Consider the following 23,145-nt stretch of genomic DNA (forward strand, 5'->3'; position numbering starts at 1 on the left):
CGCAACTAGGGTGTTCTGTGCACAAAAGCGCTCCTATTTACATTCAAAGTGTTGGTGCTGACCTTTAGAGCCCAAGACAGCCTCGGCCCAGTATACCTGAAGGAGCGTCTCCACCCCCATCGTTCAGCCTGGACACTGAGGTCCAGCGCCAAGGGCCTTCTGGAGGTACCCTCACTGCGAGAAGTGAGGTTACAGGGAACCAGGCAGAGGGCCTTCTCAGTAGTGGCACCTGCCCTGTGGAATGCCCTTCCAGATGTCAAGGAAATAAACAACTATCTGACTTTTAGAAGACATCTGAAGGCGGCCCTGTTTAGGGAAGCTTTTAATGTTTGATGTTTTATTGTGTTTTTAATATCCTGTTGGGAGCCGCCCAGAGTGGCTGGGGAAACCCAGCCAGATGGGCGGGGTATAAATAATAAAAAATAAATTATTATTATTATCATTATTATTACATGCCCCACGCAATGTGTTGCTGACGCCAGAGCTAGCAGAGCATGGTCCCTCTCCCTAATCATGTTTACTGTATGTGTGGAGCATGCATGAATAGGACCACGATGTCTCACTGCATTGAGTTTCCCAGTTCCTGCAAGCGGTACGGGGGAAACATGCAGCATGTCGGCATCACAACATACTGGATTTTTCTGGGTATAAGACTAGGTTTTTCCCCTAAGAAAATAATGTCAAAAATTTGGGTGGCGTCTTATACACAGATACATTTCCCCCCATTTTCTTAAATCAGAGTCCCCCCAAAAAATAGGGGGCGTCTTATACATGGGAGCATCTTATAGGTGGAAAAATACGGTATATATTCCTTCCCTATTATGGGGAGGAGGGACTTCCTCTTTTTTCTGGCAGGCCAGGTGAGTTCTTGCAACCAGCCAGCTTTAGCCTGGGAGTTTCTGTCCAGAGAGGGGGACTCCTTACCTGGTAAGTAAACACATGTCCAGAGACTCCCTGTCCTCCTCCGGGAACCTCCACGACCACGTGCCCAGACCTCTCCACGCCGCTTCCGCCCGTGGTGCACACGATACTGCAGGACAAGGGCAGAAGAGAGGATGGAGAAGAATCCCCCACCAAGGTGCACCACATGGGCTGCTCTAAACCTGAGTTAATGAGAGGGGGGGCACTTTTAGCTCTCGGCCTGGCCAAGGAGGAGACGTCACTCGCCTGAATAGTCGCGGCGCCAAACGATTTCCCCCACTTCCTCTGCCCTACGTGGCTTGGCCCACTCGCGTGAGCCACATGGGAGAGAGTGAGCTGTGCAAAGCACTCTTCTGCAGCGCCAACAGACGGTGGTAAGGGACGTGGGTGGCGCTGTGGGTTAAACCACAGAGCCTAGGACTTGCTGATCAGAAGGACGGCGGTTCGAATCCCTGCAACAGGGTGAGCTCCCGTTGCTCGGTCCCTGCTCCTGCTAACCTAGCAGTTTGAAAGCACGTCAAAGTGCAAGTAGATAAATAGGTACCGCTCCGGCGGGAAGGTAAACGGCGTTTCCGTGCGCTGCTCTGGTTCGCCAGAAGCGGCTTAGTCATGCTGGCCACATGACCCGGAAGCTGTACGTCAGCTCCCTTGGCCAATAAAGCGAGATGAGCGCCGCAACCCCAGAGTCAGTCACGACTGGACCTAATGGTCAGGGGTCCCTTTACCTTTACCTAACAGACGGTGGTATGGATCGCACAAGGTTGCTGTTTGGTTATGGGGGGTTTTTTGGTGGGGGGGGTGATGCACAGCAACTTGTCTCTGGGCACCTACCAGTTGCGTCATTCTATGTACTGCTTTTCATCAACCTCCTTTTTGGTCTAGAGGAAGCACTTCGGACAAGTTCCTTTATCCCTTTCCTCTTGGGCCCCTCAGACAGACACCAGCTTAAGAGACAGCTCAGAGTCAACACAGAACAGAATCCCTGCACTCTGCATGGCAGATGGGTGTGATCAGAGCTGGTGTCTCCACTGCCTCAAGATCAGAACGGACCAGAACCATGCCACACTGTTAATGTTCGATAAGACGCACCTGCCAACCCTATAAACCAGTGTATCAAATTCCAACAGAAGCACAGTGGTACCTCAGGTTAAGTACTTCATTCGTTCTGGAGGTCCGTTCTTAACCTGAAACTGTTCTTAACCTGAAGCACCACTTTATCTAATGGGGCTAAAGGTTGTGAAGGACATGAAAGGTCCCGTTAGACTCTGTGAAAGGATTTTGTGGAACTGTAACAACCTTTCATGTGGATTGTTTGGACTTTATGAACAGACAGGTGGAATAGACACCATTACACAGATGGACCTTATGCATGAACTGACTAGAGAATGATCTGATCCACTGGGTCTTCTGCTTTGTTCGTTTGTTGAACTTTATAAGTCACTTCTGTTGAAATTTGATACAATGAATAGTATACCTTATTTATCTAAGAACACAGCCGATTACGTCTCGTGTGTTTATTGAGGATGCTTTACGTGACCATAGGTTTGTTTGTTGTTGTTGTTTTGTTAACCCTATAAACCAGGCATGTCCAAAGTCTGTTTGGGGGGCCTAATTCGCCCCCCCCAGCAGTTTATTTATTAGGGTAAAATCATAAAATGCTCAACAACTTAAACCCTAGAAAAAGCTGAACATCTTCAATACTAAAAAAAGGTGAACAACTTTGGGGGGAAATCCTAAAAAAAGCTGAACAACTTTTGTTGGCCCTCACGGATGTCCACTTCATCAAATCTGGCCCTGTTTGAGAAAAGTTTGGGCACCACTGCTAAACCTCCCTCCCCCTTTGTCCCTTTAGTAGCTAACAGTGTCAACTATGAAGGCTTCTCCGCTAAGATTTTTTTGCAGATTTCTTTTTCCGAAATGCAACTTCAGGAACAGATTAGGAGGCAGGCAAATCAATGGGGAGTGAATCGCAGGATAATCGGGTGTTAACCTTGCCCAATTAACATGGCGCAAGGCAGCGCTACTATTACTCTTATTAATAATAATAATTGAATTTGTTACTCGTTTTATCTCGCCCAAGGCAACCCGAAGCAACTTACATCAACCCAACCAAGAGTGCTGAGAGTAATTTGGCAGTTCTGCCCCCTTATTGGCCAGAAGGCATTAGAAGGCTGCCTGAAAGCTTCTCCAAAGGTGGGGTTTGGGGTTTCTTGACGGTATATATCTTACACTTCCTTGAACCTGTCAGTTCCTGTTTCCTTCCCAACCAACACTTGTCCTGCAGTCTTTTAGCCTGTCTTTCCTCTCTGGGACTGATCCTTGGAAAAAGCTGCTTGTGCCAAAGCTACGATTTGATGTCAACGCAGTGGAATTAGAAGGATCTGGCTTGAAGAGAGACCATTTTCTTTCCCAAAGCACTGCTATCTTTTTTCAAAGAGGGGGGAGAATGGAAATTTCCACCTGTTGCTGCCTAGGTCATGATGGAGAGCCAAGTATCAGCTCCCTCCTGTGAACCCCTGGGAAAGCCACTTACCTGCTGGAGATCTCATACACCAGAGCATCGACCTCACAGGGGATTCCGGCCACGGTGACTCTCCCAGCAATGTCCTGGTGCTTCTGACCAAGGTTTGAGCCGGTGATGGTGATTCTGGTACCTCCTTCAACCAGCCCAGTTAAGGGGTAAACCTGAGAAGGGCAGAGTGAAAACCACCCATGTCAAATTAAGAGCCAGGGAGAATGCAGATGTTTTTGGTGCCAGATTAAAAAATAATAATAACCTCCATAGGTGTCAGGGAACTGCCATCGGAGCCAGAGGCGGAGGCAAGGCTCCCAAGCGATGCTGGAGAAGGGCCCAGCAGGGAGAGAGGCAGCTCATCGGCTGGGGAAGGGAATCAGTGTAGCACCAGTGGAGAAGGGGGACAGATGGGGGAATCGGCGAGGGGGCTCCAGGACTCCTCGCCGGAGACCAGCAGGGAGAGCACGGGTCCTCCGCTGCCCACACCCACCCTGTGCAGAAGACTTCCGTGCAGGGAGAGTAGGCGAAGACTTGGCGTCAAAGAGCTTCTTTGCTGGAAGAGGTTCAAGAAACGCCCACTGACGGATTCTGCTAGTGACTGAAACAGCCACAAAGTGAAGGGCTGTCCAGACAGAAAAGGTTTAACCAGGCAACCTAGCCAGGAGTGGCGGCAACTTACGCACGAGCAACCCCTATAACCATTACAATAAGGAAGGGAATCTTAAAACTAGGGAGCTTCCAAACCAATAGGCCCTGCCCCACGTTCCCACTAATTAAACCTCTTTTGGTGGTGCGGCAAAGAAAAAGACCTTGAGAAATGATGCCAGCCTACAGGAAGGCTCACATGTTAACATTTCTATTGCCAGCTTTTCAGGACTCAAACATTAATGCTTAAAATTCTCCACTTTTGTGCCCTACATTACTCTTCTCATCTCTTGCTATCGGCATGAGCTTATCTCCAACACAGGCGTCTCTGCCTTTCATCTTCCTCTCCCACGCTCTCCGTGTTTTGTCTCTGCGCTGCTCTCCGGAGCCTTCACCTCCACTCTGCCCTCTATTCATTAAGCCTCTGCCGAAGTTCACCTTCCAAGACCTACTTCCTCTGCAAAGATTGCCCTTCTTTTAAAATTTAAATGGTATTGATTCCTCTCTTCAAGGTTACTTCTGCTATAATCCCTTGCAAACACACCAGGGAGCTGGGGAAACCATTCCCTGGTTACGGGGTCTTAGAGATGCTTCTCGTGATAAATCCACATGAGCAGGTCTCTTATCCTGCCCCACATTCATTCTGCAGGCAAAAAATACTTATGAGGCTGCTCTTCATAAATTATATTTTGCACATGTGCTTTGTACACCAGACTCAGCTTCCTGAACCCAAGAGTTAGCACCGCCCTTCATAAACAGTGCATTGGACTGAGCTGAAAAGAGCGTGAACTTTTGTGAATTTTTTTCGCAGCTTCCTAAAGCAGCAATTCTTTTGGTGACCAATGAGGCAAGACTTGAAAGTGCTTGCTAATTCAGCCAACACTGCCCCCATTCTAACTTGGCATCCTTTGCGCCTTGTGACATAATCAGGTAGTAGCCAAATTTGACTGGCTATTGTGATGAAATTCCATTTGGCATGTGATCCCTGATTGGCTAGGATCACCCCCTGAAAGGAAGTATCACCATCACATATAATTAGCTTTGTTAGCCCTAAGTGAGAGTGATGCCTCCCAATCTGTGTAGTGCCATTGCAATGTTGTCTCATTCACTCCATGATACCTGATGGGCTGGAATCACAAAAGTCACTATTCCCAGGACACTATAAGGCAGGTCAGCAATAACTCTCAAGGTGTCAATGAGGTTTATTCAAAAAAACTAAACACCTCAGGCCTAGTGAGCCCAGCAGCTCTTCCCACTACGTCATGCCCCAATGAGGCAGTTGCGAGGACCACAGCTCTCTTAAGTCGCCTCCTACCCCAGGTCCTTCCCAAGCAATCTGAGACTCCTTGCCTGTCTCTGCTCCACTCTCTTTATAACCCTGTGGGTTCTGGGGGACCGGGTGGAGGGGAGCTGGTCACAGCAGGAGGCGGGGACACCCTGGCTTCTTCACCAGCCTGACTCATCTCTGCCTCTTGGCCCTCCTCCTCCCCAGCCTCCGCTTCTGCCTCTGATCCTGAACTGCTCTCTACCACAGCCTCTTCCTGCTCACTAAACCCTGTCGCCCCTTCAGCTTCTGACACCTCCTCCTCCCAGTCTGCTCCCTCTTCTCCCTCTGGCCACTCATCATCGTCACACCAACATTCCCCTGGCTCTGAGCCTTCCTCTCTTGGGGTTTCCCCAGCTGTTGGCTCCCACCTCTCCTCTGCATCGAGCCAGTCCATAACACCAAGGTGGGACAGAGTTTGGCTGAAACGAGGCAGCCGCCTATGCTCCTAAATGCCAGGCTGCACAAAACGGGTGGGGATTCATGCCATTCTCCCTCTGCGGAGAAAGCCAGCTGCTTTCCTGCACATCAAATTCGCCACGTCGAAAGTAGCCGCCCACCACTTCAATCGCAACCTTGGCTACCCTCGTCGGGCCACTTGGGAGCATCCTGGATCCCTCCCGGGTTTCTCCGACAAACGCCTGGCTCCCGCCCCGCCGCACTGTTACTCACGGCGTGAATCAGGGGAGCCGGGCATGTGTCCGCCACATCTTCTTTGCAGGAGTCGCGGAACAGGCAGCTGGGCTGCTCCCCACTGCACCACACGCAGCCGTACTTGGCATCGGCCGTCTGGCAGCGGCTGCAGTCCAAGTGCCCCACAGAACAATTGTACAGGGTCACTGCGGAGAATGAGAGAGAGAGGCACAGGTGAGTCCCTGGATGCAGGTGAGTCCTCTGGATGCAGGTGAGTCCTCTGGATGCAGAAATTAGGCAATGTAGACAAAGGGGCATAAAAGAAGCCCAGGTATAGGGGTATCACATTCCTTCGCTCCTGCTTTGCTCGCCCCAGAAGGTAGGACTCAATGGATTCAAATGACAAGAGATTCTGGCTAAACACCAGGAAGACTCTTCCGACAGTGGAACAGACTCCCTGGGAAGGTGGTGGACTCTCCTTCCTTGGAGGTTTTTAAGCAGAGGTTGGATGGCCATCTGCCAGGGATGCTTTAGCTGCGATTCCTGCATTGTAGGGCAGGGGAAACATGTCCTGTTTCACCTTGTCCGGCATCCACTCCTGCTGCTGTACCTATCACTGCCGGCACAGCTTCTCCACGCTCCTTGTAGCCTCCGCCCCTGGTGCAGAAGCAGCACTGGCACCGGTGCCAATTTGGGGCAGGATTGCATGAGATACCGGCGCTGCTTCTACACAGGGCTGCCACTAGGGGCGCTTTCTGCCACCTGAGGCGGCCGCCCCAGTTTGCCTAACGGCGGAGCACGACACAACTGGATCTGCAACTAGGCTGCAACTCCCATTGGCCGCGGCTGCTGTGCTAAGGTGGAGATGATTGCAGCTGCAGCTCAAAACATCTGGAGGGCACCAGGTTGGGGAAGACTGACCGAAAGCTGCAGTGATTCCCTGTCTCCCCCTTTTACCAGCTCCAGAACCCCCACGATGCTCCCCGTGCCCCTTTTCCTGTACCGTGGAGATCATCGACGCTGTCCACACGCAGGCGTCTCTTCCGCTGCACAAAAATCACAGCACTGAACTCCAGCTGGGGGGCTGAGTAGCTGTACTGAAAGAAAGACCAAAGGCAAATGAACAAATAAATTGGCATTACACAGAGCTGGGAGAGTCCCCGCAGCCCAGCTCCATGCAATGCAGGATTGCTTTAGCAAAATAAGGGAAGGGGGGATAGTTCAGCTGTGCAAATCGTAAGTTTGCCTTCAGAAGGTTTTAATAAGAGAATATTATTTTTCTTGGACCTCCAGGCGCTGCGGCATTAGCAGGCAGAGGGAGACCTTGTACAGTTATGAGGAGCCTCCTCCTTGTAGAGGTCTGGTGGTGGTCCCTCTTCCTGCTTTTGGGTGGGTTTAATAAAATCATCATTTCAACAGGCCTTCAGAGGATGACTTTCCGGGTGGGCTTTTTAAAAATTGCTTTCCTGCTAGTTTTACCACTGCTGTTTCAATTGGGGCTTCTAAAAATGTGGCTTTAGACTGATCTGCTGATTTCTTTTTAATATCCCAACCAGCTGCATCAAAGGGAGAGAGGACGGGCCACTCCATCGGCCTGGCTGGGACCTGCTGAGAATTGGCTCCTCCTCTCTCCAGAAATCCTTCCTCCATTGGTCATTCCACCCAGTCCCTAAACATTCATGGTCTTTTATGAAGAATCTCTTGGTGTACAAGTTCAGGTAGGTAGCCGTGTTGGTCTAACACAGTAGAAATATATATATATATATATATATATATATATATATATATATATATATATGCTTTCGTAGATTTTCACGGGTACAGGAATGCAGGTTTTGGTGTCCTCGGGTGTCTTCCCGTGTAAAAGTTGGGGTGTCTAGGCGACGTTTCGACGAGGTCTCACTCGTCATCTTCAGGCTGGTGCTTTCGGCTTCTTGTTACTGGAACAGAGCGGGATCTCAATGTTTGAGTTCCTATAAATACTGTAGAGGGGGTGTGGTGTCTAGCCTCCAATGTTCTGGGCAGAGAGGAAGTTCCCAGGCTAGTGTGCCTTTTCTTCTTTTGTTCCTTAATTACTTGAGAGATACCTTGAGTGATTTCTTGAGTGATATCCTGAGTACCACTTAGCTGACACAAGCCACAAAACCACAGCTCGCCCCTATACACGAAGCCAAGCCAAAGCACAACTAAGTGCAATACAGCCATCTTCTCAGGAAAACTCTTCACAAAGTTCAAGAGGTCAAGACACAAAGACTTTAGCAACTAATCCACACCTAATGACCCACCTAAGTGGTACTCAGGATATCACTCAAGAAATCACTCAAGGTATCTCTCAAGTAATTAAGGAACAAAAGAAGAAAAGGCACACTAGCCTGGGAACTTCCTCTCTGCCCAGAACATTGGAGGCTAGACACCACACCCCCTCTACAGTATTTATAGGAACTCAAACATTGAGATCCCGCTCTGTTCCAGTAACAAGAAGCCGAAAGCACCAGCCTGAAGATGACGAGTGAGACCTCGTCGAAACGTCGCCTAGACACCCCAACTTTTACACGGGAAGACACCCGAGGACACCAAAACCTGCATATATATATATATATATATTCCAGTAGCACCTTAGAGACCAACTAAGTTTGTTCTTGGTATGAACTTTCATGTGCATGGTATCTGAAGAAGTGTACATGCACACAAAAGCTCATACCAAGAACAAACATAAGTTGGTCTCTAAGGTCTACTGGACAATTTTTATATATATATTTCTAGGTGTATACATTGCTCCATCTCGTTTTCTAGAATGTATGGGATTATGTGGCGATGTAGTATAGTTCTATGTTGGGGATTCCCCATCCTCCTTCTGAGGAGGGGAGGTGCAGGTATTTGGGGTTTATTCTTGTTTTTTGTGTGTGTGTACGTGAGGTGATAACTACTCCCCTTTATTTAGATTCTGAGGTCAGCACTCGCGGCAACTCGAGCACAGGCTCCTCTTCCATGAAGGCCTTACCTGGTGCAGCTGGCATGTGATGTAGCAAAGGGATGGATTGGTTTCGTCTTGTTCGATATCCGCCTCCATGCTCAAGGTCTTCCCTTCCAGGACCAACACACATTCATATTCCCATAGATTATCCTTTTAAAAGATGGAAGAAGCACAGGGACTGAATCCTACGTGTTAAGTTGTGGGTGAACATATCAGAGGACACAGCGATTCTTCAAACAGCTCTTGTTTATTCAGAGGCCAGAACAGAAGTGAGCTGAAGGGCTCAGCCAGCCTGCTTATATAGAGCTCCAGTACGACGTTACTGTGCAGGGACGCGGGTGGCGCTGTGGGTAAAAGCCTCAGCGCCTAGGACTTGCCGATCGAAAGGTCGGCGGTTTGAATCCCCACGGCGGGGTGCGCTCCCGTCGTTCGGTCCCAGCGCCTGCCAACCTAGCAGTTCGAAAGCACCCCCGGGTGCAAGTAGATAAATAGGGACCGCTTACTGGCGGGAAGGTAAACGGCGTTTCCGTGTGCTGCTCTGGTGCCGGTTCGCCAGAGCAGCTTTGTCACGCTGGCCACGTGACCCGGAAGTGTCTGCGGACAGCGCAGGCTCCCGGCCTCTAGAGTGAGATGAGCGCACAACCCTAGAGTCTGTCAAGACTGGCCCGTACGGGCAGGGGTACCTTTACCTTTACTTACAACGTTACCGTAGCAACTTTCTAAAACTATCCAATCACTGAACGTCACTTTCGGTCCTTCATTTGCATAACTATCTACAGTATCCCCCTGCTGGCCCAGGGTGAGAACTTCAGTACATAACACTACAAACCCTCGCTGCGGTGCTAAGCTCCATACAACACTGTGGGTGACCCCTGTTCAGTTTCATCATCTATGGCCAATTCCCCGTGTCAGTGTCTCTACGCACGGTCCTGTGGCAGAGGCAAACAGCTTCTGGGAGAAAGGCATTCGCAGATCGCAAACTCCTCGGCCCACTTCTAGCATCTTTTAATGGGATGGGCTGTTCCTGCTCATCCACACAGGTGCTCAGGGCACAGGCGGGCTCCTTTTATTACTGCTGAGGATAATTTGTTGGGGGAGGGGTCTGCATGCCAGGAGTGGGTGGGACCAAAGCCAGAAGCAGGCGGGGCTATGTCTCTCTCGATGACGGAACGTATCAAATATCCCTCCACGCAGCTCACAGTTGCATTTAACAGGAGAGATTTGCTGCCATTGCGTCTCTACCTTGGATCCAAGGGTTAAAAATCAGGGCCCCAGCATTGGATCAGCTCTTAAGGACAGATCAGTGGCAGAGGACATACCCCCGGGTATTGGGTGGTATATAAATTAAATAAATAAATAAATATTTTGCACACAGGAGGTCCCAAGTTCAATTCCTGGCATCTCCACGTAAGCCTGGCTGTGTGTCCGCTGCCGGAAACCCTAGAGAGCTGCTGCCAGTCAGTGTTGGCAATATTGAGTGAGTTGGGCCAACAGTCCGACTTGGTGAAAAACAGCTTCCTATTCTTATCCCGGATGTCGCCTTTCTCTTGGCCAGTTCTGATATGGTGTTTCCTATTATTAACATTAATAATATATTATTATTGTTATGGGACGTGGGTGGCGCTGTGGGTTAAACCACTGAGCCTAGGACTTCCTGATCAGAAGGTCGGCGGTTCAAATCCCCGCAACGGGGTGAGCTCCTGTTGCTCGGTCCCTGCTCCTGCCCACCTAGCAGTTCGAAAGCACATCAAAGTGCAAGTAGATAAATAGGTACCGCTCCAGCGGGAAGGTAAATGGCGTTTCCGTGCGCTGCTCTGGTTCGCCAGAAGCGGCTTAGTCATGCTGGCCACATGACTCGGAAGCTGTACGCCGGCTCCCTCAGCCAATAAAGCAAGATGAACGCCGCAACCCAAGAGTCGGCCACGACTGGACCTAATGGTCAGGGGTCCCTTTACCTTTACCTATTATTATTATACCTGTGTGTAGAGGGTGGCATAATAATAATAATAATAATAATAATAATAATAATGTTTACTGGATTTATATACCACCCTTCATCAAAAGATCACAGGGCTTCACAAGATTAAAAACACAAGAATAAAGCACAATAGTTATAAGAAAAGCAACGAAACAGCAATCCTTCCCTTTGAAAGCTTTCGCTAAGCATCTTCATAAGCAGGGTTTAGCACCGCCTCTCCCCCTCGTGCCTGAGCTCAGTCTCTAGGCTTACCTGGTAGAGGTGGAAGTTGCTCCCTATCAGTGTGATCTTTCTCTGCACGTTGACGGGCATCAGCGAGGACCCCTGAATGCCCCGCACACAGGGACAGGCTTCCGGTCCCTGGCTCAGCTCCTCATTCTGAAAGCACACAAGCGAGGCAGAAAGTACTAAGGAAGAGATTTGCCCGCACAGCTTTGTTGCTGCTGCTCCAAAAAAAACCCGGCCCGAAAAAGAAAGACAGCGGGTCAGAAATGTTACGGCACCGTTGGAAAATTGAAGGGGTTTCAATGAGATGACCCACTGGGTCCCTTCCAATTCTACAGTTCCATGACTCTATGAAACAGGAGGCTGACTCTTTCAACCATGCTGGAAAGGCCGTGGATTAGAGAACCATTAAAATGCTGTATTTTTCGCTCTATAAGACACACTTTTTCCCTCCTAAAATGTAAGGGGAAATGTGTGTGCGTCTTATGGAGCGAATGCAGATACGGGCTGCCCTTCTCCCTCCTCAGGGAAAAGCCTGCAAGTGCCGCACACACGCTCCACACGGCTCGTGAAAGGAAGTTCCAAGCAGAGCCTGGGTTGCATACAGGCTCTGCTCAGTGCTCCCTTTATAGAATACTTTTTTCCTTGCCTTCCCCCTCTAAAAACTAGGTGCGTCTTATGGCCAGGTGCGTCTTATGGAGCGAAAAATACGGTATGTTTCCTTGGAAGACTGCAGATGTGTACTGCAGTTGTGTCTGTCGGGCCTTAAATAATCCCGCACCAACATGGGGTCCTCCAAGTGCTCCCATCAGCCAACAGGGGAGGGCCATAGGCTGGCGAAGGCTGCAATAAAAATAGTTTGAACACAGCATACCTTAAGGCAACCTGTGGCCCTAAGACCATGTGCAGCCCTTGGCCTAATTTCACGCACCTTTGGTTTTGCCTCCAACCATGCCTGCCCACCATTGCGCATGGGGCCCATGGCAGATGACCCCCCCCCCCAGGGGAACACACCCCTCAACAACAACAAAAGGTTGCTCCCTGCCTCGTAAAGTTCCAGTTCTCAAGTTCCTAGTCCTCATGCCTGAGGTTCTTGGGACTCACCAAGTCGAGAAACCCCGGCGCGTCGTACTGGTAGTCCAGGCCCGGGTTGAGGATTCTGGGGATATCAGAGACGTCGCTCTCTGAGGAGTCCCCGTCGCCCGAGAGGAGGATGGAGGCGGAGAAGGAGGACGTGTCGTTCTCGGGCGGCAGAGAATCCACCCATTCCGCACTGTCCTCAAGTTCAGAACTGTCCCCCGGAGGCCAGTCGGGAAAGCCCGTAGCAGGCGGCGCCTCAGAAGTCGCGAGCTCCGTCTCCAGATCTTCCGGACGCAAGTCAGCCGAAGAGTTGGGGGCGCTTCCTGTCTGGTTGGGGGCGAGGGAAGTTGGAACGGGAGAGGTGAGGGCCTCAGGGGCAGCCGATGGAACTGATGTTGAGTTTTCGGCATCGGGAGAAGGCGTCTGGGCCTCCACATGAGGCCACAGGGTGCCGTCAGCCACAGTGGCAGGAGGGGACGTGGACCAGTCTTCGGGGCCAAGGACCGGCTCAGAGGTAGAGTGTGTCACAGGGCCCTCGGTCTCCGGCTGGGCGCTGGAGACAGCCTCAGAGGTAGGGCTGGCCGTGGCAGGCACGTCGGTTGGAGGCAGCGTCGGAGCGTCCGTCCCCAGCGAAGTGAGGCTGTCTGTGGTCGGGGCTGGCGCATGCGTGGGGCTGGGGGTTTCTGGCGGCAGAGGGGTCGTGGCAGGAGTTGCCGGCGGGGTGGTGAGGGGGACAGAAGGTATGGTGGTGGGACTAGGAGTGGAGGTGGCTGCAGGCGTGGCTGGGACCACGGCAGGTTCGGTGGCCGTGGTCGGAGGAGACGAGGGGGATGCTGCTGCGTCCGGGGTGGCCGCAGAAGGCCATGGGGTGAAGGCTGGTATTAGAGCCTGGAGGGATGGAAAGGGGGAGAGAAGAGACAGCCAGTCAGGGCCAGAGGAAGACCACAATAGGAGGAAACCGTTTTTGGACTCTTGTGGGTGGGAAGAGAACAAAGTGGCTCCTCGCCAAGCAGGTATCCCTTCCAACTTTTCCTCAACAGGCCTCACAAGTTTCCTGGTCTGAGTGAAGGCCTCGTGGTGAGTCAGACCACTGTTCTACCTACACTGGCTGGCAGAGGCTCCCCAGAGTGTCTCTAGAACTGCTGAAAATTGAACCTAGGGGCTTCTGTATACGAAAGCACATGCTCCACCACCGCACTACAGCCCAGTCTTTCCCCCACTGTGTATCTGTCTATTTGTTATCCCTATGCTGCAAAGCTTCTCTTGTTTCTCCACCGCGCAAGAGCTTCCAGAAGGACAGTCTCCTGTAGCTCAGTCGGTAGAACATGAGACTCTTAACTCCAGGGTTGTGGGTTCAAGTCCCATGTTGGGCAAAAGATTCCTGCCCTGCAGGGGGCTTCAACTAGATGACCCTCGTGGTCCCTCCCAAGTCTACCTCTCTATGAGGCACACTGCAGATTTAACAAATATATTGTGGCTTAAGCTTCCGTGGGTCAGAACACATCTGATTAAATTCAGAGCAGGTCTGCTACCAACAGCTAATTCAGCAGGCTGAATTTTCACAAAGAGCTGCTTCCCCTGCTGCAGACACTCACGTTTTCCTCCCAAAGCCCGATCTCTGGCAGATTGCCCTGCTTTCAGAGGAATTCAAAACGGGAGCTAAGGCGAAGGATATGTAGTTGGCACAAGGAACTTGTGGCTCCTCAAGTGTTGCTGAACCACCATCAGCCCCAGCCATCATGCCTAATGGTTAGGGGTTATTATTATTATTAGCCACCCATGTGACTGGGTTGTCCCAGCCACTCGGGCGGCTTCCAGCAAAATATAAAAAACACCATAAAACATTAGAAGCTTTCCTATACAGTGGTACCTCGGGTTACATACGCTTCAGGTTACATATGCTTCAGGTTACAGACTCCGCTAACCCAGAAATAGTGCTTCAGGTTAAGAACTTTAATTCAGGATGAGAACAGAAATCGTGCTCTGGCAGTGCGGCGGCAGCAGGAGGCCCCATTAGCTAAAGTGGTGCTTCAGGTTAAGAACAGTTTCAGGTTAAGAATGGACCTCCGGAAAGAATTAAGTACTTAACCTAAGGTATCACTGTATTCTATGAAGGACTTGCTCAGAAATTTATTGACAGCTGCACGAGTTATTATATCTAGGAAGTGGAAGGGGCAAGGTGAATATAAAATGAAAGAATGGTATATAGAGGTGTGGGATATAGTTATTAAAGACTATCATGTGCCATTAAGGTAAGACGGGGAATATGCAGGAGAAATGATTTTGAGGAGATATGGAAGCTGTTTGGAGAATTTGTACTGTTAAAATGGAAAGGGGTCAAACCATCGCAATTTTGGGAGGTTGGATAGTTACAATGGAATTGTCTCAGGGGTTGGGGGTTCACATTTTTATTTCTATTTATTTTTATTATTACTTTGTCAAAATAAAAAATAAAGTAGTAGAAGAAGAAGAAGCTTCCCTATACAGGGCAGGTTTCCTGCCCCTTGTCTACAGGGAATAAATTGTTCCCTTGAGCAAAGGGAACTTGGGTTACTCATTTTCCTGGACCTGGGGCAGCTATTTTCATCCTAGATGAGCACCTTCTGTTGGAACCTCCCACATACTCTCTAGAGCACATGTGAGGAACCTCTGGTCCTCCGGATGCCGCTGATCTTAAACTCCCATCAGCCCCAGTCACCACGGTCAATGTCCAGGGACAATGGAAGTCGTAGTCCAGCAACATCCAGAAGCACCGCAAATTGCCCAGGACATTTTCTAGAGCACGGAAAGTTCTAGAGTCCCACTCTCTTGGTGCCCTGAATACTAGGGCTTCAAAATGGCTGCCCTCTGGCTACCGGGACGTCATCTGACAGGAACTAGCAGCAGACCAATCAGCAGACGAGAGCTACGAAAGACACACACCCTCTCATTGTAGATAACGGTTCCTTTTTCACAGGCATCTTTATGCGTACAGAGGTGCTGGTGGACGCACCAATTGCATCCCCAGTGGCTGCTCACACATCCCTGGCACCTGAAAACGACAACACAAGAACAAGGTTGAGTAGGCCCCATCAAATCTGATGCCTGCTGCGATAATGTGGAAACAGGCGGGACTCACGGTGCCGATTTCCTCAGAAGAGCCACTGCCCTGCAGTCGTAGAAGGAGAAAGGCGTTGAGGTAATGAAGACGTCGTTGAAGCGCACCATCAGCTGGATGGTTACGTGGTCTGGAAATGGAAAGAAAAAAGGGATCCATCAAAACACAGTTCGGCAGCATCCTATTCAGATAATGGGAAAAGAGAGAGAAATGTGTGTCTAATGGAACAGTCGAAGATTCTAGTTGATAACAGATATTTTTAAAAGCAGGGAAGCCACATTCTGCAAATCCACCACTTGAAGAATAAATTTTGTAGTTTTCTTCAGATCTTCTTTTTACGTAAGAAAAAAACCTGCACGTCTTACTAAAATAAGGATGCGAGATTGATCAGATTGCAGGAACAAATGTCTCTCAGCATCATCTGACACAGGGGGTGTTTATTCCCGACTCAAGCTAGGGCAGGCACTCCAGTCGCAAAATAGTGCATTGGCAGAGAAGAAGGAGGAGGAGGAGGAGTGTGGGGGGGAGGTCAAGGCTCATGAGATTTTTTGGCAGGGATCACATGGGATCTTGGCAAGGGAGCAGCGACTGGGGTCAACGGAGAGGGAGAGACGGCTGGGAAGAGAAAAGCAGTCTCTCTCCCGGCGTGGATGAAGGGAAAAGAAAGTGGGAAAAGACTAGCGAAGCAACAAGTGGCCAGATGGGAAAAGACATTTGAAAAAGCAACAAACTGATAAGAGCACCAAGGTTCGGATCGCTTCACAAAGGACTCCCCCTATAAAAATGCCGTGCTTAATCAAATGTTTTAATCTGTTGTGTCAATGTTCTAATCTGTTTTAGAATGTCCGCTATGCCTTTGCTTTAAACGGTGCATCTGTGTGTTACCCTGGACTCCTTGGGGAGGAATATAAATTCAATAAACAACTCCAGGCAGCTTCAGACCCTGAGAAATGGCCCACTTGCCTTCATGAAACACCCACACCATGCACACACTGTGGCTTTTATATCTATCTATCTATCCTGGCACTCACCTGTCCCTGCTTTCAAAACTGGCGCATGGCTGGGATCTGGTGAAAGACACATGATGCCTGACCCCATTGGCACTGCTGGGCTCTCATACTCTTCAAAGAAACACGTGTAGGACTCTCCGTCCCGCAGGGCTGGCAAATCCGAAAGAGTGAGGAATACCTGCCAAACAAGAGAACCGACAGATCAATACCTTGCCGTCTTAAGGAAGATTCTCCTCTAATTAGCATTATCTCACCTTCTGAAACTGGAGGAGAATGGGGGGGGGTGCGTGATGGAAAGAACAGGGTCATGAAAAGGTAGGTGAGTAGAACACATTAAGTACTGGTTCTCAAGAGCTCGCAACATCTTTCTACTAACTCTTTTTATCTGCAGATTTTTATTTTATTTTTAAATCCTCCTCAAAATATGCAAACTTAAAGTATCACGCAAACACCAAAGGCTTTCTTTCCAAGGCGCGTCTCCGGGAACTGTGAGGACGACATACTTTGTTTAATACAAAATAAAAGGAATGCATTGTTCTCCCAGACACCAGATTCTGCGCTTGCCTGGGGGACCTCATAAATGAATGTGATGAACATGCTCTTGTACACGAGATGCTACGGTGCATCAGCCACATAGGCTCCCAGACTATTTTTTTAAAATAACTTTTTTATTCAAAATTAAAACAAAACATATTATCCAGAAACATATCATCCTTATTTTCCCCCATTTTTCCTCCCTCCCCCCACAGAACCCCCCCACCCCCCGACTTCCCTCAGTTCCAGGCTTGATTTCTCTAAAAATGCTGTTTTCTGCATGCTACACAGTTGTATAGATCCTCAAACTATTTAGCTGATTATTATGAATAAAAAGTTTGTGAATGTTTATTCAAAATATTTATTAAACAGCTACTGCACACGTGGCGGCAGTGAAAAGCACAAACAACTTCCCAACCCCCTTGACAAATGACTTCACAGCCTTCAAAAATGGGGGCACGGCGGGGCTAGAGCAGAGAGAGACATTTTACTCATCCTAATAGCTCACGTTTTTCTGTTCTTCTCTGCTAATGTTGGCTGGGCTCAGAGACTGGACGGAGAGACATTGCTGGGTGGACTCAAAGCCCCACAGCCACTGCTCACTCACTTTAAACCTGGAGCACTCAGAGCGACGGCTGCACCTGCAGAGATACGTATACAGGAAAACAGAATGGAGACCTTAGACTGCCCTAAAAGCGAGAAGACCTTTTTTCCTCTTCAGTCAAGCGCTTGTCCATAAGCAAACAGACAGAGAAGATTATCTGGCACAAAAGTGGATGCTTCCAGAATGTCAGGCAAGGTTCCCCCTGCCCAGAAAGCACACAGCTGTTATGAATTTGCTGAGCATGATCCAAATGACGTCCGCATAATGCTAAGCCATGGTTTGCCTGGCCTAGGCGTAGCTTGCTTGAACGTCCGAGCCCAGTCTAGCAGTCTAGCTATGGTTCCTTTATTATTATTTTTGGATAAGATTACTTAAACGTTAGATAAGTATACAGTCGTATCTTGGTTCTCGAACACCTTCGTACTCGTACATTTTGGCTCCCGAACGCTGAGTGTGTGTGTTCCAGTTTCCGAACATTTTTCAGAAGCCGAATGTCCGACGCGGTTTCCGCTTGAGTGTAGGAAGTTCCTGCAGCCAATCGGAAGCTGCGCTTTGGTTTTTGAACGTTTTGGAAGTCGAATGGACTTCTGGAATGGATTACGTTCGGGAACCAAGGTACGACTGTATATGGAAATGTACTTGTTACGTTTTATAATTATACAATTATATAATTATACAATTATATAATAATAGCAGTTTGAAAGCACATCAAAGTGCAAGTAGATAAATAGGTACCGCTCCGGCAGGAAGGTAAACGGCGTTTCCGTGTGCTGCTCTGGTTCGCCAGAAGCGGCTTAGTCATGCTGGCCACATGACCTGGAAGCTGTACGCCGGCTCCCTCAGCCAATAAAGCGAGATGAACACCACAACCCCAGAGTCGGTCACAACTGGACCTAATGGCCAGGGGTCCCTTTACCTTTACCTTTAATTATACAACAGGCCTTTTCATTTTCATTTTGTTCAATTAAACTCTTCTTTAAAAACAAAAAAAGCTATGGTCTGGTTCCTGATAACAAACCATGGTGTGATGTCATGGTTTGCTGTTTGCTTGCTTTAACTGTGCTTCTGGCAATGCCCTGATATGTTGTGGCACTGAGTCATTCCACAAGCACTGCTGGCAAAATGGATGGTGGCCTCAATTGTGGTACACTGTGTGTGTGCCTTGCGAGGATGGTCCATTACAATTGTAAAACCTTGCAACTGTCACCACTCCCACTAAGCTCTTCTGTTCCAAAACAAGTCATGCAGAAGAGTTATCTCCCTCCCTAACTGGCCGGTAGCCCCCCAATCTCCTCTGAGTACAGCCTAGATGGAGTCTCTGTGGCTCTCCAGATGGTGTTGGACTCCAACTCCCATCAGCCCCAGCAAGCATGTCCAGTGGCCAGGGCTGATGGGAACTGTAGGCCAACAGCATCTTGAGGGCCACAGGTTCCCCATCCCTGGCCTAAGGCGTTTGCAGACAGCTCCCAACATAATTCATTTGTTGTTCCTTCGCCATAAACTGCAGACCTATGACTGCTCTGTGAGGGTGACTGCACACTTTGCGTGGACATTCTTGCAATTTTCTGTCCAAGTTAGCGGGCAAAATGCAGCCCTGTGGCTCGGAAAGGTATAATCCACCCAACTAGCATGTGTTTAAAAAAATTAAATAATAAATCTCGTTCAATCCCAAGTGTCAATCTCTGCTCCTCCAGTGCCCCCTCTGCCCCCTGGCCAGTTGGCCCAGCCTCAGCCACCAGCTGGCAGAAATCCGAGCCCCCGGCCTGCACTCCCCAGGGTGGCTGCTTCTGCTGTGATCCTCCTCCAGGGGACAGGAAATAATTTCCTTCCTTCCCTGCAGAAGAAGTCATTGTGTTCCCTGCCTCCTTTTTAACCCCTGTGGCCAGCCGAAACAACTCCTCTCTCCTTCGCCCCAAGCATAAAAAACTAGGGTTTCGGAGGCAGGTTTAGCCAGTTTGAAGCAAAGAAGGAAACTTTTAACTCCCCAAACAAGCTTGTCTCTCCCTGGAATTTGTGCAAGTTGCAGTCCTCTTTTAGTGACTGCGAGCAACTCTTGATGGAGTGATCAGTTTCGAATTGAGAACGTAAGAGAGCCCAGTTGGGTCAGGTCAAAGGCCCATCTAGTCCAGTATCCTGTTCTCATGAGGACCAGCTAGAGCACTGGTTCTCAATCTGTGGGTTTCCAGATGTTGTTGGACTACAACTCCCATCATCCCTGAGCTCTGCCTTGCTAGCTAGGGGTGATGGGAGTTGTAGTTCAACAACATCTGGGGACCCACAGCTTGAGAAAGGCTGAACTAGAGGCCTGTGTGAAACCCATCAGCAAGGCCTGAGTATAGCACTGTGTTTCAATGAGGCAGAGGCTAGAACAGAATAGGAATCACGTGTGCTCTCCTGTCTTGGGCCAGACATTTGTTAATGTTACATTTTAAAAAAAAATATGTTGGCTTGTATTGTATTGTATTGTATTGTATTGTATTGTATTGTATTGTATTGTATTGTATTGTATTGTATTGTACTGTATGTTGAAAACTCTTAATAAAATGCATTTCCTAACAAAATTACTGCATACGTGAAAGAGCTCTGTTAACATACACACATACGTGTGTTTGTGTGTGTACACATTCGTACCTTGGTTCTGGAACGCCTTGTGACTCAAATATTTTAGCTCCCGAACAAAATGTTTTGGCCGCAAACCCGGAAGTGAGTGTTCCGGTTTGTGAATGTTTTTTGGAAGCTGAACATCCAACGCGGTTTCCAATCGAGTGCAAGAAGCTCCTGCAGCCAATCGGAAGCCGTGCCTTGGTTTTTGAACGTTTTCTGAAATCAAATGGACTTCCAGAACGGATTGCGTTCATATACATTACAGTACTGGGACAATTTAAAGGCAAAGCGGTAGAAAGAGTGGAGAACACATGATTTGCAGGGGGAAACAATCTTCCAGGAACAGACTGCTTCTAATGAAAGGGCTGGTGCCATACTGTTTTTATTGCAATTACTTGCAAGGTTTTCATCAATTTTATCATAGAATTGTAGATTTGGAGGGTTCCACAAGGGTCATCTTGCCCACGCCCCTGCAATGCAGGGATCTTAACCCGATGTGCGGCTTGAACCCACAACCCTGGGATTATATATGTCTATAGTTTTAATTCTATCCATGTTTGTTTTATAATGACACCCCACCCCATGTTTTCAGCAGTTCTTATTTTTATCCGTAAACTGCCTTGAGTCCTATTAAGGAAAATGGGTGGTAGTAGTAGTAGTAGTAGTAGTAGTAATAATAATAATAATAGCTAAATCAGCCATTGCCCTCCCCCTCTGCCACCGCACCAGCCCTTTTGCTGCCGCAGGAAGCATCCTGCCTGCAAGCGTCCACTGCGTTCTAAAACCAGGTCTTACCTTCCTTGGAGGACACACCAGCCACAATAAGGGTCCCTCAGAGCCAAGCACGACTCGCAGTCGGGGTACTGGGAACACTCAAATATGGGGATCTTGGTCACCTGAAAAGGCAGAGCCACAGAGCAGCCTGTCAACTGGCATCTGCAGATCGGGAAGTCTGCCTCTTTGTTGCAGCTGTGTAAATCTCTGGGGCTGTCCATCCTCCCCACTGCTGGTACTCCCATAGCAGAGAAGACAACAGGTTGGGACTGAGTCAGGGAGGCTTCCCAAACCCTCCCAGATTTGTGGATGGAGGGGGCAAGTACATGAGCTCTTAAACTGGCATACAGATTTCCCTATTTTTTTTAAAAAAGGGGAAACCCCCCCAAAGGGGAGGGGAGGCAGCCCCCCCTTCCTTGTCTAAATACAACAAGGCTTTGGATTGGAAGTTCATACACAACCACTAAACCCCACCACCACCACCAGACCACTGCCTTGTTAAGAAACACAACACCTTTTTAGCCATTCAGTGTTTCCATCTCATTGTTTTCCCAGATAAAACTGAGATACAAGAAAGTACATGAAGAACCAAGGAAGAGAGCCACACTCTTTGAAGGGAAAAAAATCAGAACATTATTCTAGCGCTAACAGCATTAAATAGAAGCAGCCTTCCATAAATTGTCATGTGTTCCAGGGAAGCCGTTTTTAAAAATTATTTTTCACTCCCCAAACATTGCAATTCTGCTTGTCGCCATCTTACATTAAAAACATTGTCCAGTACAATATATTAGAAAGGTTCCTGTGCGCCATGTTTTAGAATGACAGAAAAGCAAAAATGCTATAGGGCCGTATTGCGTCTTGGTACTTAAATTGTTCTGAAACTTAACCAATAAAGCCCAACATTTGAAGAACGTACCTGGTGGTTGTTCCCATCTTATGCCGTATGCTAATTTTGTCATTATTACGATACCCCATTATTTTTCTTTATCCCATTAAAGAAAAAAACCCCCATACCATTCTTAGCAATGTTGGAACAATACTTTTTGTTTCCCTTTCATTTTGCAAAACATTTTTTTTTTGCTGCGGTAAGGAAAAGTAGCCAACGCTTCTATTTCTGGAACTGGATGCTTTAAAAATAACTCAGAAGCAGCATTTCAGGTTTCATTGGTAATAAATAACCTGAAATTTCATTTACTGCATTTCTGGTTTTAATTATATGGAACATACGCCCCTCCAAGGCTGCCTGCCTCTGATGGCAAAATTACCAAAGGAGTTAATAGACGACAAGCCCGGAAGGGATGATTATGCTGCCTCTGGGGTTGGAGATGGAGGGGAGCGGGCAGCTCTGGCTTGGAACGGCCAAGGGAGCCTCTCAAGGTTTGAAATTCCCAATCGACTTGGACAGGGCACGGTCACGTGAGCGGGAACCTGGTGGAAGGCGCATAAAGAATAAGACAGTGATAAATGACACCCGGCTGGGGGAGATGCTTAAGATAGCCTGGGTTGCAGAGCAGCCAGCCCAGCCTCTTTGTCTTAACGGACACTTCCCATCTGCTGGGTTTTTCTTCTCCCTGCTGCGCTGTCTGCTTTTTGTCAGGAAGCCCTTCTTATTTGTCCAAACCACTTTTACGATTGGAAAGATGCGGTTGAGTTAAACGCACACGAAGGAAAGGAACTGAGATGCTTTGATTTGGTGGCGCTCACCTGCTCGCAAATGAGGTGCCTTCTAGGTGTTGCCGGACTACAACTCCTATCATCCCACGCTGGCTGGGGCTGATGGGAGTCATAGTCGGACAACACCCTGAGGGCACCACGTCGCCTATCCCTGCGCTGCAGGATGCAACGTTTGGAATGTCGCTGCTTACGCCGGCCTCCTCCAACCTGGTACTGATGGGATTTGTAGTCCAAAACATCTGGAGAGCACTCAGCAGCATAGCAGCATAGCTGGCGGGAAACTCCCTTATCCCAGCGCCATGTCCCGCTGCTGTCCCTTATTGATGATGTCCCTTAAATTTCCCGGGTTTCATGCTCACCCGGCTCGGGAGGGAAGCAGCGGATTGGGGTCCTCTGCTGTGAGAGAGTGCACACGCTAGCGCCGTCGTCCTGGCGCAAGGAGTTCCATCGGCCCTTCCCTGCCCGAGACGGGGGGGGGAGGGAGAGAGACTCTCGCCCACGCCGCCTGCGAGCCCAGAGGCGGTAGCGGTGGCTGAGGAGGCAGCCTGAGGGA

General features: G+C 49.0%; 1 protein-coding gene across 1 annotated transcript in view; it reads right to left on the bottom strand.

Annotated features, from left to right (window-relative positions):
• The window catches only part of PLXNB1 (plexin B1), a 152,642-nt gene that overhangs the window by 43,159 nt on the left and 86,338 nt on the right, over positions 1-23,145 (bottom strand). The window contains exons 7-18 of the mRNA XM_083722203.1: positions 20,940-21,040; positions 17,445-17,577; positions 16,424-16,580; positions 15,414-15,522; positions 15,218-15,326; positions 12,320-13,183; positions 11,243-11,368; positions 9,040-9,162; positions 7,042-7,135; positions 6,078-6,244; positions 3,455-3,606; positions 925-1,030 (exon numbers count right to left, since the gene is read on the bottom strand). Coding sequence (XP_083578329.1) covers positions 925-1,030; positions 3,455-3,606; positions 6,078-6,244; positions 7,042-7,135; positions 9,040-9,162; positions 11,243-11,368; positions 12,320-13,183; positions 15,218-15,326; positions 15,414-15,522; positions 16,424-16,580; positions 17,445-17,577; positions 20,940-21,040 — 2,241 coding nt within the window. The remainder of the gene's footprint in view (positions 1-924; positions 1,031-3,454; positions 3,607-6,077; positions 6,245-7,041; positions 7,136-9,039; positions 9,163-11,242; positions 11,369-12,319; positions 13,184-15,217; positions 15,327-15,413; positions 15,523-16,423; positions 16,581-17,444; positions 17,578-20,939; positions 21,041-23,145) is intronic.

The sequence above is a fragment of the Podarcis gaigeae genome (genome assembly GCF_964106915.1).
Source record: "Podarcis gaigeae genome assembly, chromosome: 2".
Taxonomy (NCBI): Eukaryota; Metazoa; Chordata; class Lepidosauria; order Squamata; family Lacertidae; genus Podarcis; species Podarcis gaigeae.